Raw genomic sequence first — 15,245 nt, forward strand, 5'->3', positions numbered from 1 at the left:
CATTATTGAAACAAATTACATCAAAAGGCTTAAACATGCCCGCCCGCAACCTCGAGAGCGGGGACAAGGATGGTCTGGGTTGCAACTTCAGTAAAACCGAAAAGTTTCGGCCACTGCAAGTGCCACCAGACGGCGGGTGCCGTGTTAATCTGTCTTCTGGATAGATAAATAGCTGCAATAACACGAAAAATAAGGATTTTACGTTCAATCTTCCAGTCCAACCACCAGATTCCAGCCCCACTTCACGGTACTTTAAGAGCCAATCTGTTCTTTTCATCAGTCTTAAAATTGCATACGTCAAATATGCGCTCAGACTGCCTTCTTAATGTAGGATCTCATGTCACGAAGCGTTCAAGGATACTTTTTTCAGAGCGTCCTCATTTTCATCCACCCGTTGACCACAACTCAATGTTAGCTGTTTGACCGACGCCGCGCGGCCTATGGAGACTGCGCGCCTGAAATCGAGGCTTGTGTTTCTCAGATTTTCGAGTGCGCATGCTCAAAATTGCATCACATAGCTTATATTACTATTCGATTAAAATGTTTAAAGGCAATCATTTCAGAAGCGTCATCATTTTCGTCCACCGGTGGACCACGCCGAAATATTAGCTACTGGGCTAACGCTTCGCGGACTATGGAGGTTGCAACGCCTGGTGTCGAGGTGTTTGTTGCTAAGATTTGCGAGCGCGCATGTTAAAAAAGATGTCACATTAATTGTATTCCCAATACATTCTGACTGAATGGTGAACATTTTCAGACAAACATGGCTTGACCATGTTAATATACATTGTTGACCACTCGATCTACAATCAAATTTTCACCTTCAAATTTAGATCAAACATATCGATCCACAATCTAGATTCGCGATGTCTTCACTGTCTGCAGGACCCAGGTAAAAATTTTGACAAAGCTTCTGAATTCCATCTGTTTAGAAAGAGTCAACCATTGTTAATTAAGAGCGCCGGTGATTTCTTCCAAGCAGTCGTTCAACGCCATATTTCTGCAGTTCATTGACCTCAAAATACAAACAGAATTGAGCGCATGGTAGCTCCTGGTTCCTGTTCTGGTTACAATGTGAAAATAACAATAAAACGAAGAAAGCCGTGCCACCTGTTAACAACTAAGCTATATCCGGGATTTTGGGAGGGATCACCATAAGATGGGCTTTTGTCAACATTGTGTTCCCCCTTGGCAGGGCTCTGGCTACGCCCCTGCCCACACACAAAAGCAGATCAAGTCGTAAGCGTTGCATGATGGGCGGTGAAGCGTCCGTTGGGCAAATTCATACCTAAGGCAGACAGCTCCCCGGAGGCTATTTTTCTGCGATGATGTGGTGTGTGGGAAAATAATTCGGAAAAAGATACTATTGCAGATGTCCAACACATGTTTCATACACCATGTAGCAGTAACGCTGATCCAAAAGTGTGCATCAAAGCGGCCATACGATCAGTTCGCAGTTAGTCATGCGGGAGACATCCGGGCCAGGGCAGTGGCCACCGACGACGGACAGGAGCAGGGCCCAGATAAGGAACATATGACAGATGGGCGTTATGATGTGGCTTGATTCTCAAAAGAGAATCTCCAGTTTTATGACTTTCGTCACCCTGTTTCTAGCAGCTTCAAGATCCCGAATTTGTTCCCGCCTACAATGCTGCGACAAGTGTTATCTCCTGAAAAGCAGCCAATGAATTGAAGGCGCATGAAAAATCTGTTCACTGTGAGCCATCGATCCACTTTCAAAATTCTCACCAATCTATATCCGGGCCGAATTTTGGCATCCACACTGTGGAGGAAGATGCTTCCTCAATGACCCAAAATGCCTATCCGCTCGTGGAATTTTGCCGTCCTAGGAAAGACAAGGTTAAAATGGACAAATAATCTAGGGAGGCTGGATAGCCTTATTTTCCAAATGACAGGTGCATCGAATAGGCAAGATTGTGCACCAGTGAGAAACATCTCTAGATGCATATCTAGCATAGCAGTCATGACATTTGAATAAAGAACGATAACAAGCTCCATCTCTATCCCCCGCCCCCGGTCATTGGGGTCGTTTTTCGCTGTCCAGAGAAAGTTCCTGAAGTACACCCTGAGCTTGCCCCCCCCCCCCCCCACACTTCTTGAAACGTTCCTACTCCTATGTTAGAAAAAGTCCGTTTAAAACAGTGCAAAATACAATAACAAAATAGGGTGTGGATGAGAAACGGCAGACCAGACATGGTTGCAGCACCCTAGGACGCGCATTGAGAAGTTGTATTGCACATCCTGTAGCCTCAGGATGCAGGGTCAGGGTGGATGCAGGGTTGGCCCGCTCTTATGGGGGTATTGAGTGGTGAAGCGCGGGAAGCGTGAATGCAGAGTGCACTGATTCAGCTCAAGATAGCATATTTTTCTGCCAAATGGGACGATTTCTGGGAAGTTTTGCAGTTTCTGCCAGTCAGAGTCGTGGCCCATATCTCAGCTGGGAAATTATTTTGAGGATATATTAGGGTATTAGCTGGCATTCACGTCAACCTGTTTCGGTCTTAGAATGATCAGTTTTATTCGGAACGGAGCTTTGGAAGAATTATGCCACGCAGGTAAAAACCCCGACGCCCGGCATTGCAGTCTCTGAAGGTCGCGCGGCGTCAGTCCCGCATTTTATGCTAGGCGGTAGCAAACGGGCGGATGAAAACAACATTTCTGAAGGAAGTACATTTGAACGTCTTGGGATATCCACTGGAACGCTTAGAAGATGTTTCGGGTACGCTTCACTTGCGCGATTTTCAGATGCATAATAGAAACAGATTAGCGTTCACAGCACCGCGAACTAGTGCAAGAATTTGATGCTAGAATTCAACAAATTAAGATAGAATATCTGTTTTCCTGTTGCTGTCGCTATACATATATCCCTTCGGAGGAAAGGCTCAAATTCCAGGACTGAAATTTACGCCGCATTTCAATTTCTGAACGGTGCGAATTGATTTAAAAAGACTTTGGGAAGTATTATTTCACGATGACTGTTCTCGGGCGCCACTCGCCCACCGTCCGATATTAACTGCAGTGGCCGACGCCGCTCGGTCTCATGTGAATTACGATCCTGGCTATTGGTGTTTTGGCTCCAAAGATTGCGAGTACGCAGGCTCAAAGCTGTTTACGTGATTTGCTTCACACGTTGATCCGGAACAAGACTGAACGACTCGTTCGTGTTGCCTTTTTTCATCTTTGGCCCCCGAGGGTGAACCATTAGGGGGCATGTTACATTCGGTTACAGCGAGGGATGCCGGCCGGCTGTCATGCCGGCGATACAGAGGCGGGATATCCTGGTCGAAGAAGAAGCCCTTATAGGGATACATTATACCTTGGTCGCCTACCTGATACCGGAGGCCTCCTGACCCGGCCATTTGTCCTCTGATAGACGCAGAGGCCCTCATTTATGCAGAATATCCCTTATCGTCGCACGTGCCTTATGACTGGCATCGAGACTACAGTTCGGCATAACGGGCCCCAGGCTGAAATGGGACTGGAAGCCATTCATTCGTTACTGGACACCTGCCTGACCAAGAGCCTTCGATTGTCGCATTGTGGACCCACATCATAAACTCTCATTTCCCCTTTCATTGTCAGAGGGCCTTGACCACCGCAAGAGGCTCCTGGCTTTCGCGGTCCCGTCCCTGTCCCTGTCCAGCAAATGTTGCCCTTGGCGACTCAAAGCCTGTGGGCCCCTGACCAATTAACAAGTTTTCATTGCTTTAGGGGTCCCAATCCGTGCAATTTGCGGGTTCCGACCTTGCCCCGCTTGGGAGATGGCTTGGGAGATTGCCCCGCCCAGGGCTCAGATCGACACGAAGCCGACTGTTCGGTGTTGACGGTCTTTGACCGAAGTAGACACTCACTTGTCCCAGGGTGTCTCCAATCGGTGCAAGAGGCTCTCTGACTGACGTTTGATGGCTCGGCCTCACTTTCGTGCCCTCCAACCGGGCACTTGATCGTCGGTCCCGAGGAGCCTCTCGGCTCCTCTGCGGGCTCCTCGGACACCGTCACAGACCGACTCCGGGCATTTTGTCAATACCGGACCTTTGTTAGACACCGTGGTCCTCCCTACTAGGGAAATGTGCCCAGCCCAGTCCAAAAGTCCACGACCTAAGTCTGGAGTATTATCTAGTGAAGAATCTTTCGCGTGTCACGATCGTTAAGACTTCACCATAGGGGTGTAGCTTTCCAGAATAGGATTGACGAGGCCGAGGGGGAAAGCCTAGCAACAAATGCACTAAAGAACAGGATACTTTCCGAATTTGACCCAATGCCTCGCAACGACGTTATGGAGTTCGAGTCTCCCCTCCCCACCCACACACAATAGGAAAATACGGCTCTGTTGTAATACAGTTTCCTGCTCTGTCACGGCCAAAGCTGTTGCTGTTGGGTATCATGATAACCTGGTTTGGGCTCGATCGTCGAAACCAGGTCTCGGTAATCGACGGAGGGTCGCTGTTATCTGGCTGCAGACGTTGTTGGACGTGTACGGCCACGGGGACAAAGAGTGTACGTTGATTTGCGTTGTTAGTAATGTATGCCATGGAAATCCCGGCTGATAGACGCAAGGCGGGGTGCAGGCGCATCACTCCCGTCAGGTATGGTCGAGGTGGCGATTGTTGATGGTCATGATCGGAGGATTATTACTATCGGTTTAGTCGGCCGGTGTCAATCGCCAGGTGTTTCCATTTGCTTCATCGAATAGTGACGTTGAAGCGGAGGCTGACGCATTTCAACGGTTCCTCTGAATAAAGGCGGCTCAAGACCTGGCCACGTTTTTGGGTGCAAATATTCCATCGCTTTGTGTCATTTTCTGACAATGCGTCGTTGCAAAATAACGCAACTTGCTGCAGTCTATGTAACTTCAAGCATCGCTGAATAATGCCAAAACACTTTCAAACAGCACGAAACTAGACCATTGCCAACAACAGATAGTCATAGTCAAACACAACGGAATCGTGTAGTTAAAACATGCAGTTTGCAAGAAAATAGAGAAAAAAATCAAGTCAACACGGTGCGACCGCGGAGTTTTAAAAGTGGGACTAAGTCAGGTGCACTCACTTGGACATGATATCGCAGTTTCCTATTTTTGTGTCGTGTGACCTGTGACTTGTGATCTGTGAAACAATCAGTAAAAGCTCTGCTCAAATTCTATATAATTTGGAGATTCTGATTGCGATGTTCTACATGTACTTCGGCTCCAGAAAGTTGAAGGCGGCCAAACTCGTCGTCACCATCTATTCCGTCCGTAAGTTGAGTGCTTCCTCCGATTCTCATCTGATTGAAATATATTCCCTTCTATTATAAGCGTTCGCTCATCCTTTTTTGCAAAAGGTCTATCGATCCCGCTCTGCTACTTGTGCTGGCGTGAAGCCCATCCTTTCATTGGGCTCCCACTTGTACTGAAGAAGCCCATGTTTGAGACGCGGGCGTTCGTTCGTGCTCTCCATCTTTCTCTATCACTCTGACCCTATTAATTTACTGGGGAACGCAACCACACACCACATTAATGCCTGTCACTCACCTTTTCATGGCTGCTCTTGTTAGTTCAGATCCCTTCTTATCTATCCTACCTTGCAATCCCCTAAAATTAGAGACAAGTGTGCTCATCCCCTGATGAACTCGCCAACGCACGAGCTGCCAAATCACACTCCCGCTTCTATTTCAGTGATTTTTTAATCTGGCGGCGCTTTTTCTCCATGCTGACTAGCTGACAAAACACCCTGGAATTGTCACGTCACGTGACCTGACACACGGAGAACACTGGGCCGTGATTGGTGCTGCCAAACGTGCTGACGACAGATCGAACGCGGCCCAGTTCGATGTGCAGGATGCAAAAAAAAAAAATACGCTACCGGTATTCGTGCTCCCGCAGGCCTCCGCGTGGACATTTCGTTGGCAGCTTAAAGGTTGTCCTGTGATCCCATCTGACATCTGACCTGCCTGGCGTGCAATCGACACGTGAGCACGTTTTAAATGTCGACATCGCATCCCTTCTAAATGGCAAATATCGCCACACGGCCCAGTCTATGTGACGTAATGCGTTATGAAGCTAGATGGTTATGTCACCACTCCCGCAGCCGTGCGATCCCTACACACCATGGTCTTGTTGTATCGAGCCATGTGCATGTGCGGCGGTGTCGCGGAACTGCGTGGTTGTGGTGAATTGAGCACATCGTGTTTGAACGGCCGGCCCGCATTGCATGGAAACGGATCAAGCTGCCTAGTTGGTCAGATATTTTGGAAGGTTGTTGGCCACATTCGGGCATATACGACTGAACGATGTTTATGCTTCCGCCCAATATGACACCTTGCTGATAGCATCACTGAAAGCATACGGAGAACACGGGGCAACAGTGGCTCTTGGTCCGGTCGCGTGCCACACTGTGCCACCATCAATTACAGCTCACTTATGTCAGAAAGGAGGACTACCACAGAACAAAACTGAATCCTGCCATGTTGGTGTGGGATTACGCTTGAGTTTGAACTTCCGACGCGCGAGCGTTTGGCGTCACTTATGGCCGGCTGTCCAGCATCGGCACCGAATAATCCTAGGAATACAAGCATTTTGCGCTGTTTTAGTTGCTCCCCACGCTCGGTGTTTGTTCCTCGTACTAAGCCTCTCTCACTCACTGTCTTGCCTCTGTCTCCCGCGGCAAGACCGAGGGAGCCCAAGACACCATGACCCTTTCCACATGTCGCTGCCTTTCCCGCCTTCGCCCCCCCCCCCTTCGCACCCACCGCCCCTTTAAATAATTTCGCCGAGGCTATCATTGGCTTCCATTTTGATACTTCTATTGTCAGACTGTCGTTTCCCTTGACGGATCTGAGCCTGGTGACAGGATCTTTGTGCTGCGTAAGGTGTGCGGAAGCTGTAACATGCTCTTCTGGTGTACTTTGTATTATTTTTTTTCCAATCGTTTATTTTTCTGGCATTATTTCATTGTCCAAGATGTAACTGACGAAGGAAAAGAGCAATGATCGCAATGTTGCAGGTCTTCGGGATTATCCCCTGTTTTTTTTCGTGAATCAGTGCGTTGTGCCGGTTTTAGGCAAATTGCTTGACAATATTGTGGTCCCTTTTTCGCATTGCTTGCGTGCTTGTTAGTTCCCCACTCCCAAACTACTCACATTTCATTTAGGGTGGGGAATTGGCCGTTATTAAGTAAGTAGGGTTTGTTAACCTGCAATTATCTGCGGCAAGAAAATATTAAATTAATTCGATCAAACCGAGCCATCAAAAACTTCCGTGTTTGTAATATCCGCGACGCATGTTTCTCAATGTCATTCTAACTGATTGAAAATGGCTAAGTGCGCCCGTGCAGACGCCCAGTACCGACCAACAGCGTGGTTTGGGCCTCTCTCCGTGCCGGGAGCGTCCGGCACCGCTTCAAGAGGACCGGCACGGGCAGTCGATCCGCGGCGCCGAGACCGTCGGGAGCAGCTCCGCCGGAGCGAGTGGTGGGCGCCAGGGTGCAGCGTGCGGGGACTGAGTGCCGTACTCATGGGCGCTCGCGCAGTGGGTGATCCGGAGTAGAGGAACATAACAAACGTCTCCATGCGATGCTGGCCAAGCTCAAGCAGTGCCGGTCAGCATCCTACGCTGCAGGGCTCGCTGCAAGACCGGGGAGAAACGCCACGCGCATCAGCGCTAAGCCAATGGCAACGTTGCACCGCCGCTCCGTCAACCTTCGTGGCCAGGCCCGTGTATTCGCTGATCGACCTACCAAAATGGCCAGGGCTGCGGAGCACGGCTTAAGTGCAGCAGATGGCCAACGAATAGCTGCATCCTATAGCCTCAACGAGACCATAGCACTGCGAATCGTGCCCTTGGACGATAACAGTAGCGCAGGCAGAGTAGGGGGGGGGGGGAGGGGGGACAGGGAGCATGTGTCCCGTAGGTTTCAAGGGGCCCTTTCGGGTCCCTTGAAACCTACGATTGAGGGCCCGACTTGACGGCTCGGTGGGTCCGAAAGCAGAGGTCGTATTCAGGGGCCCTCCAATGCTAAAGGGCCATGCGCGCTGATCCGGACCCCCTGAGTTCATAAGCGTCTAAATTTCGGTCAGACGCCAACGCACTGCCAACTCCGTGGCGGCGTGGGTCTGGGGGCTCCTTCCAAGCAGGGACAAAGCCGGAGCGAGTGATTCACATTGGTCAGGGCCCCAGCGTCTATCAGGGCCCCACAGTGCGTAATATGGGCCCTGTGTTGGCAACGGACCTCGATTCGAGCCGAGACAGTGTTCGAGAAGGCCACAAGAGCCTGGAGGGCCCATTGGGTCTGATGATTCAAGGCCCGAAAGGAGGGTCTAAAGAAAAGAAGGGCTGGTCGGAGTCCTATTCATGAGCCCTGGTCTGTGCGGACGGGCGCTCAGATGGCAGTCATAGGACCCTTTGCGCCGATCAGGGACCCCCTCAGTCAATATGGGCCCATACGTCCGTCAGGCACCGCCAGTACTGCGCAGTAGTACGCAGTAGTCCGTGTTGGTATCGGTCTGAGAAACTACTTCCCGACCAGTTACAAAGCCGGGGCCGGAGTTTTACACTGACCGGGACCTTGTACCTCTCAGGGTCCCACAGCGCCGAAAAGAAGGTCCTGTGCTAACAAGGGCTCCTAGCCAACAATAAGCAGTGTTTGATGAACCCAGAGGTGCTTGGGCGGGCCCAACGGAACTGACTATCAAAGGCCCGGTTGGAGGGTGTAAGGGCCCGAAGGACTGGCTCTAGGTTGCATACAGAATCGTGGCCGGTAGGGCCGTGACCCAAAATATCAGTCGGAGGTCCCCTGGCACCGTTTAAGGACCCACTGAGACAGTACAAGTGTCTAAGTAGGCCAGAGATCACGAACACCGAACAGTTGGCTCCATGTCAGCCAGAACACTGGGTGACCCATTTCCCAAGCAGGAGCAGCGCCGGGGGTCACGATTTACATTGGTTTGGGTCTTGACACCGTGTTTGGGCCCCCGTGTGGGTCAGGGGCCCGAAGTGCATAGCAGGGAGTTATGTCTCGGCTAGTGGACCCTGGTCCGTCACGGGCAGTCTGAGGAGGCCCGTGGAAGGACCGAAGGGCTCTTCGTGACCAAGGATGAAGGGCCTGATTGGACTCGGGCGCCCCCCCCCCCCCTCCCCCTCCACCCGTAGTTCCGTGAGGGGAAATGTCAGTCTGAGGGTTTCTACTAGAGCCCTCTTAGTAGAGTTCTCCATCCCTACTGCACAGGGTCTCGACACGTTGTCAGACAGTCGGCACCATGTCTGTCTGAGCCCTTGAGGTCGATTTGCCAAGCGGGAACGAGGCTGGGGCCCGCGATTTGCAATGCTCAGGGACCCTAACACAATGAGGAGCTCCTGTGTCGGTCAGGTGCCACAGTGCCTAAAAGGGGTCATGTGGCGTCAAGTGACCCCGAGCCGGCCAAGAGCGGTGTTTGACGGGGCCCGGAGAAGGGACGAAAAGGTCTCTTTGAGCCCAAGGAATAAGGACCCTACTGGAAGGTTGAAGGACCCAAAGAGCTGGCTTAAGGCTACATTAAGGCTCGTGGGGCCGTTATCTCAAATGTCAGCTGGGTCGCCTCTTGCACCGATTTGCCACCTTTTTTAAAGATTTGATCCGAACGCCCTGAATGGATGGATTTCTGGGATCAGAGCTCACGCTAAGCAGTGCTTGTTGTGTGAGCCCTGACTCCTACCATCCGATCGCGCAATTCCATGTCAACGGCAGAATTTGGTGGCGAAAGCTTAACGTGCCGCAATGCTCGGCACGGTCCGTCCTGCCCTCTGACGTCAACTGACCTTTAGCGCGACCGCTGCCACCGGCCGCAGGCCATACCTGTCAAGGGCAAATAGCGAGCGCCCTAAAGCGACTCGAACCCACCCCGCCACGGGTGGGTGAATCGGAGGGCAGGTGCTCTAACCAACTGAGCCACCGGGACGGACAAACGGACGGACCTTTGAGATAGAGCATTCCTCCGTTTCGGCCAGAGATCACCAACACCGAACAGTCGGCTCCGTGTCGGTCAGAGATCAGGGGGTCCACTCCCCAAGCAGGGACACGACCGACCCCGCGGTTTACGTTGGTCGGGGCCCCTGCAACAATGCGGGGCTCGTGTATCATTCAGGGGCCCAAAGCGCGTAACATGGTATTCTGTGTCAATAAGTGTTCTCGAGATTTGTCAGTCAGGGGGATTTGCTCGACAGGGACGGAAACGGGACACCGAGTGACAGGGGGCCTCTTGCGTGGGCCGGGCACCCTGACAATGAAAGGAAACAAGAGAGCTTATGATGAGTGTTCACACTGAGACAATGGAAGGGTTCTGTGCCGGTCAGGTCACCCAGTACCGAACCGTGCACCCTCCAACACAATTCCAGCGTGGGCCCATCAAATAGAACTGCAGTCCACGCGCCAATCATTGGGCCACCTGCGGCGACCAGGGATACCTCAATGAGAGTTTCTGTGCCCATCCGGGTCGACCGCGCGGGTCAGAACGCCTCCCGCGTCAGGGAGGGGACCAATGTGATATGACGCATCCCTCTAAGGGCCTAAGGATCGGCCAGGGGATCCCGCCACGCGTCGCCAGAATGGCAGTCGGAATATATACGCGGTGGGACGGAATGGCCCTTAAGCCCTTAACCGGGAATAATGATATGCCATCAGTATTCTTTTCGAGGGGCCCCTCTCCAGAAAAAAGCAATGGGAGGTTTCATTATCGTTGAAGTAGAGTGGATGGGGATATGTTCAGAAACGAACGAGTCCGTCCCATGTTTGCCTGAGAGCGTTTATCCTTTTGCAGAATTAACTGGTAAAAAAACTTATCACAAGGTTTGAGCCTACCACCCCCCAGTCTGGGAAGCAAGGACAGCGATGGCCCGGACTGCAGGTTCCGTCAAAACGAACAGCGTTGGCCACTGCAAGCAACAAGCGGCGGGTGCTGTGCGCGCGAGAGTGATCGTCGTGGAACAATGCTTTGGAATACCTTTTGAAGAAAATGTTTCATACAACTTTGAGGCTGTTCTCTGAACAGATTAGCGGCTACATCAACACGAAAAAGGAGGTTTTCTTTCACTCGTACAATTCTACCACTAGATTCCAGCAAGACTTCGCAGTGCTGTACAGGTCAATCCGCACAATTCACCAATCTAAAAGCGCACAGGTGACATATACATCCGACTACCTTCTAGATGCACAATTTTATGTCCAAACCTTCAAGGGTACCTGTACAGTCACTAATGAACTTGTGTTGGACGTGCTCTTGGCACTTGGAAGTGAGATGTTGTCTCACAGGGCCATCTGCTGCACTTCCGTCCATACGCATAGGCCCTTGTTTTTGGACAGGGACTTGAGTGATCTTCCCGGCACGGCCTGCGCGCGCGGACTGTTCCCCGGCCTGTCCACACGTGGCTAGCTGTATGCCTCCCAAGCAGCATCCCAGCTGCCCCGCAGCGGTATTAAAATGGAGAAATGCAGTAGGGAAGACACCAGTACAAGAATTCAACACAACACGAGAATAAGTAAAAAAAGGTAATCTCTACCTTACGCTGGCAGTTGACACACGTGATCGTAACCAGCACTAATCGAGGGACGATGTCTGCATGATGAAGTGCACAGGGCAACAACTTCATCCGTCTTTTATTTTTATTAGAGCCCTTCCGACCAGAAATTATCACTTCAGGACTATGGGATGAAGGAAGATGCTTGCCGAGCTTTAACTCGCGCAAGCGCGTTGGATACCCGGTCGGGGTCCTCGTTCCCACGGAGCTCCCGGCCCACTCGTGGCTGACGCATGCAGCATTGCCCCGGACAAGCGGGGTGTCACCAAGATGCATCATAAGGCAAGACAGAGGATAAGGCGGATGAAGGACGGATGATCAAGTTTATCCAGATTGGCTATGGTACGAGCGTAAGAAATAAGTCATCATCACATAGTCGCGCGGTAACATGACCTTACCGACCATGTACTTGGTACCTGTTCTCCACGAAAAACATCACTGGAGACTAACATGCGTGTGGTATTACCTTTTTTTGTTGATGTTTGTTCTCTACAGGATATGTCAGCATCTCTGACCAACTGAGGACACGGAAGGCGTGCCCTTTCGGACCACTCCACGATCTAGAGCGGAGTCTGGCCGGTGTAACAATGCAGAGGAGCGTCAGTGAATTAGCCAGCACTGCGATAGAGTTAGCGGCAGCGACATTGCGCTGCACGGAAGTGCGTATGAATTACGTCTTACCCCTACAACCTCGCGGATTCAGCCTGCCCTCACACACACGTACACGTACACGCACACGCACATGCACACGCACACACGCTGCAGTAACTCTAAGAAGTGCCGAGTTGCACTTCAGGATTATGGGCGAGCTCCCACCAATAGAAATGTACCTTGTATTGGAAACCAGGCAACGCTTAAAAAACCTGCTGGACAGCGAGTCCACGCTCTGGAAATAACATCGAAAGGACATGCCAATCAACACAAAGGATGCATTCAACATCGCGCGCATTGCGTCGCAAAGGCGTCTGATAGCAAACAAATCCGACGCAAATGAAGCTGTACCCCGGAGGGGTGAAGATCAGAAAAAGGGCGAAAAGGTAAGAAGAAAATTATGACATTTAATAAACATGTCAGCAGCGCACCAAACATATGTGGTTGCATACGCGACAGGCGTGTTTCAAAGCGCAGTCAAGACGGCAATGTATGGTTGAGAGCAGTCGCACCTGACAGGGTCACCTCATGTTGGTGATCCCTTGGAACCGCCTCTTTGCTCTGCATGTCGCTGCGTTCCGGCTGCGAAACTGTCCGCTTACGGCCCCTCGATCCCGTGGGCGACTTCCCCAGGCTCCAAGGGACACGATGGGGCCCTCTCCAACCTCTCGAACGCCTCCCCCGCGTCGGCTTCGGGAAAGCCCAGCTCTCGTCGAGCTCGTCGCCGTCCGACGAAGACGACGACGACGACGACGACGGAGCTCGCGCCGGCGCGGCACTGTTGCGCGGCCGCCGCGTGCCGGACGGTGCGCCTCGGCCGCCACGCGACCCACGCCGGCCCCTGCTCCGCACGGCCAGCGCCGCGCCCCGGCGGTGGCTCGCTCCGCCGTCGACGTCGCCACCTGGCGCCGACGGCGGCGCGCATTCCGAATTGGTCGGTTCCCAGCAGGGTCTGGAGCGTCTCTTTTCTGCCGGGTCGGCCGACGCTCTTCGCTTCGTGCCGCCGCCACTGTCCAGCCTCGCTGGCCGCTTGAGGCTGGGCGCATCTGGGCGGTCGGCCCGCGCTTTTCGCTTTGCGCCACCGCCGCTGCGCTGCCTCGCCGGCGGTTTAGGACTGGGCGTCGGCGAGGACACCATGGGGCCACACTCAGAGGCGACCGAACCGTCCGGATCCTTCTGCGCCGACTGCTCCGGCTTTTTCTGCGGCCCGGTGTCGCGTAGCTTCCACCACCGTTCAAGCTCGTCGAAGCGCTCTGTGACGACCGGCATCCGACCACGCACCGCCACCGAGCGCACGGACGGCATGGACGGCAGCGGGATCTTCAACGTGTTGCGCACGTAGGCGAAGGCGCTCCGGCGGCAGAGCCGGCGCAGTGCGATGGCGCGCAGGAAGTCTTCGCTCTTCCACTTCAGGTGCCTTTCGCCGGGCAGCAGGCGCGACTGCTGCACCCGGGTGAAAACCGAGTCTAGCTGGTCCAGCATGCGGCTCTCCCGCCGCGTGCTCTCCATCTCCTCGTTCGCCCTCGCAACCTGTTCTTCGGCCAGTGCGATCGTGCGCTGCATTACGACCTTACGCAGCCGCACCACCTCCATGCGAAGGTCGAAGATCACGTGCAACGCCTGCTTCAGGCTGGTGGGTATGCTGTACAGTTCGTTAGCATGAGGTAGATCGCGCAGCGCCTGGTCCGGCTCGGGTCGCAATACCACTAGGCGATTCTGACGTGTTGTGCTCGCCTCTGCCTTCTCCGAATCGGTCTCCGCCCTCCCCGTGCAGGCCTCGCATTCAGCCGCGGCGGCGTCAGCCTTCTCGTGGCCGACGGCGGCCGGCTTTTCACCGCTCTCCGCCGCCAGTTTGCTGTCTAGCTTAGCGCGCACGGCCCTGCACGCATCGCGCGCATCCTGCGCGTACTTGGCGCGCAGGAGCGCCACCCGCTCCAGCAGCTGGTTCTGCCGCTGCTGGCCCAGAACCCGCCGCAGCCGGCGTATCAGGCCGACCGAGCGCAGAGGATACGGGTATGCTGTGGCGAGCATCTCAAAGAGAGTCTTCCAGTCACATTCCTTCTGCTCCGAGGATGATGAGCATGGCTCGCGCAAAGCCGCGAATGAGTTCTTCCTCGCCTTGTATGGGCGAGCCACGGCGGGGAAGTTCTTCACCTTGTGCGGGAGAGTCACAGGTGAGTAGTTTCCAGCCTTGTGCGTGTCAGTGGCGGGTAAGCAATTCCTCACCCTCCATACGAGAGCGGCGGGTGCGTGGTCCTTCGCCTTGTGTAGGAGAGTCGCCGGTGAGCGGTTCTTTCCGTTCTTTGACACCAAATACACAGTTTTGCTTGAGGACAACCTGAAAACGGAGTCAGCAAACCGTGAGCTTAGTCCCTGGCACTATCACATGCAAAACTTATCGTTACTGACTAATGTTAAAAACGCACAAGTGAGCAATACCGCAGATGAGTATGAGGTAACTACGAACTATTCTTTGAAGCTATTCCAGCTGACGGGTGCTGCATATCCGCACACTAGCACATTTCGCTATTCATCACGATGTGACGCAAGCAATTCAGCATGCCAGCTGCAGCGCCTGACGTCAAATGACGTATGGTCAGCAGCTGATAACACGCTTATTGCGATTAGCACCCTAAGCACACAATATTTGCTGAAATACACCCGGCAGCTTTGCAGCTTTCTCGCAGTCCAATCCTATTTTATATCCAATCTTTGAAAATTAACCCGGTCCAGGCGTTCTATCTCACCGTCGGCAAAGCCCAAAAGCTCAATAAAATACGCCCTTCCATGTAACGTGTCTGGCTGCAAACTGAGACCAGCTTCTTCTAAGCAGGTGCGCAGCGACAGTCCACCGATGCATATTATGGGAAGAAAACATCTCCAACATGATAATCGCGTAGTTTCATCCCTCTCTGTTTACGCAAGCACATACGCGAAGCACATAAATCATGGCCCTGCTAAGTGATCGCATGTAACCGATCTTGGACGGACTGTTTCGGGGCGGCACGCGCGACCTGGTCACTCACCGCGGCAGCTCCGGGGTGTT

The 15,245-nt window shown here is 52.9% G+C and overlaps 1 protein-coding gene across 1 annotated transcript; it reads right to left on the reverse strand.

Moving 5' to 3' along the window:
* Positions 1-12,247: 12,247 nt before the first annotated feature.
* LOC119102455 (uncharacterized) lies at positions 12,248-15,243 on the reverse strand. Its single transcript, XM_037225825.1, has 3 exons — positions 15,226-15,243; positions 13,102-14,537; positions 12,248-12,252 (listed from the first exon to the last, which is right to left on the reverse strand). The coding sequence occupies exons 2-3, from the start codon at positions 14,228-14,230 to the stop codon at positions 12,248-12,250; spliced, it is 1,134 nt and encodes a 377-aa protein (XP_037081720.1). The 5' UTR covers positions 14,231-14,537; positions 15,226-15,243.
* Between the last annotated feature and the right edge of the window lie 2 nt (positions 15,244-15,245).

The sequence above is a fragment of the Pollicipes pollicipes genome, unplaced genomic scaffold, assembly GCF_011947565.3.
Source record: "Pollicipes pollicipes isolate AB1234 unplaced genomic scaffold, Ppol_2.1 Scaffold_5724;HRSCAF=6776_pilon_pilon_pilon, whole genome shotgun sequence".
Lineage (NCBI taxonomy): Eukaryota > Metazoa > Arthropoda > Thecostraca > Pollicipedomorpha > Pollicipedidae > Pollicipes > Pollicipes pollicipes.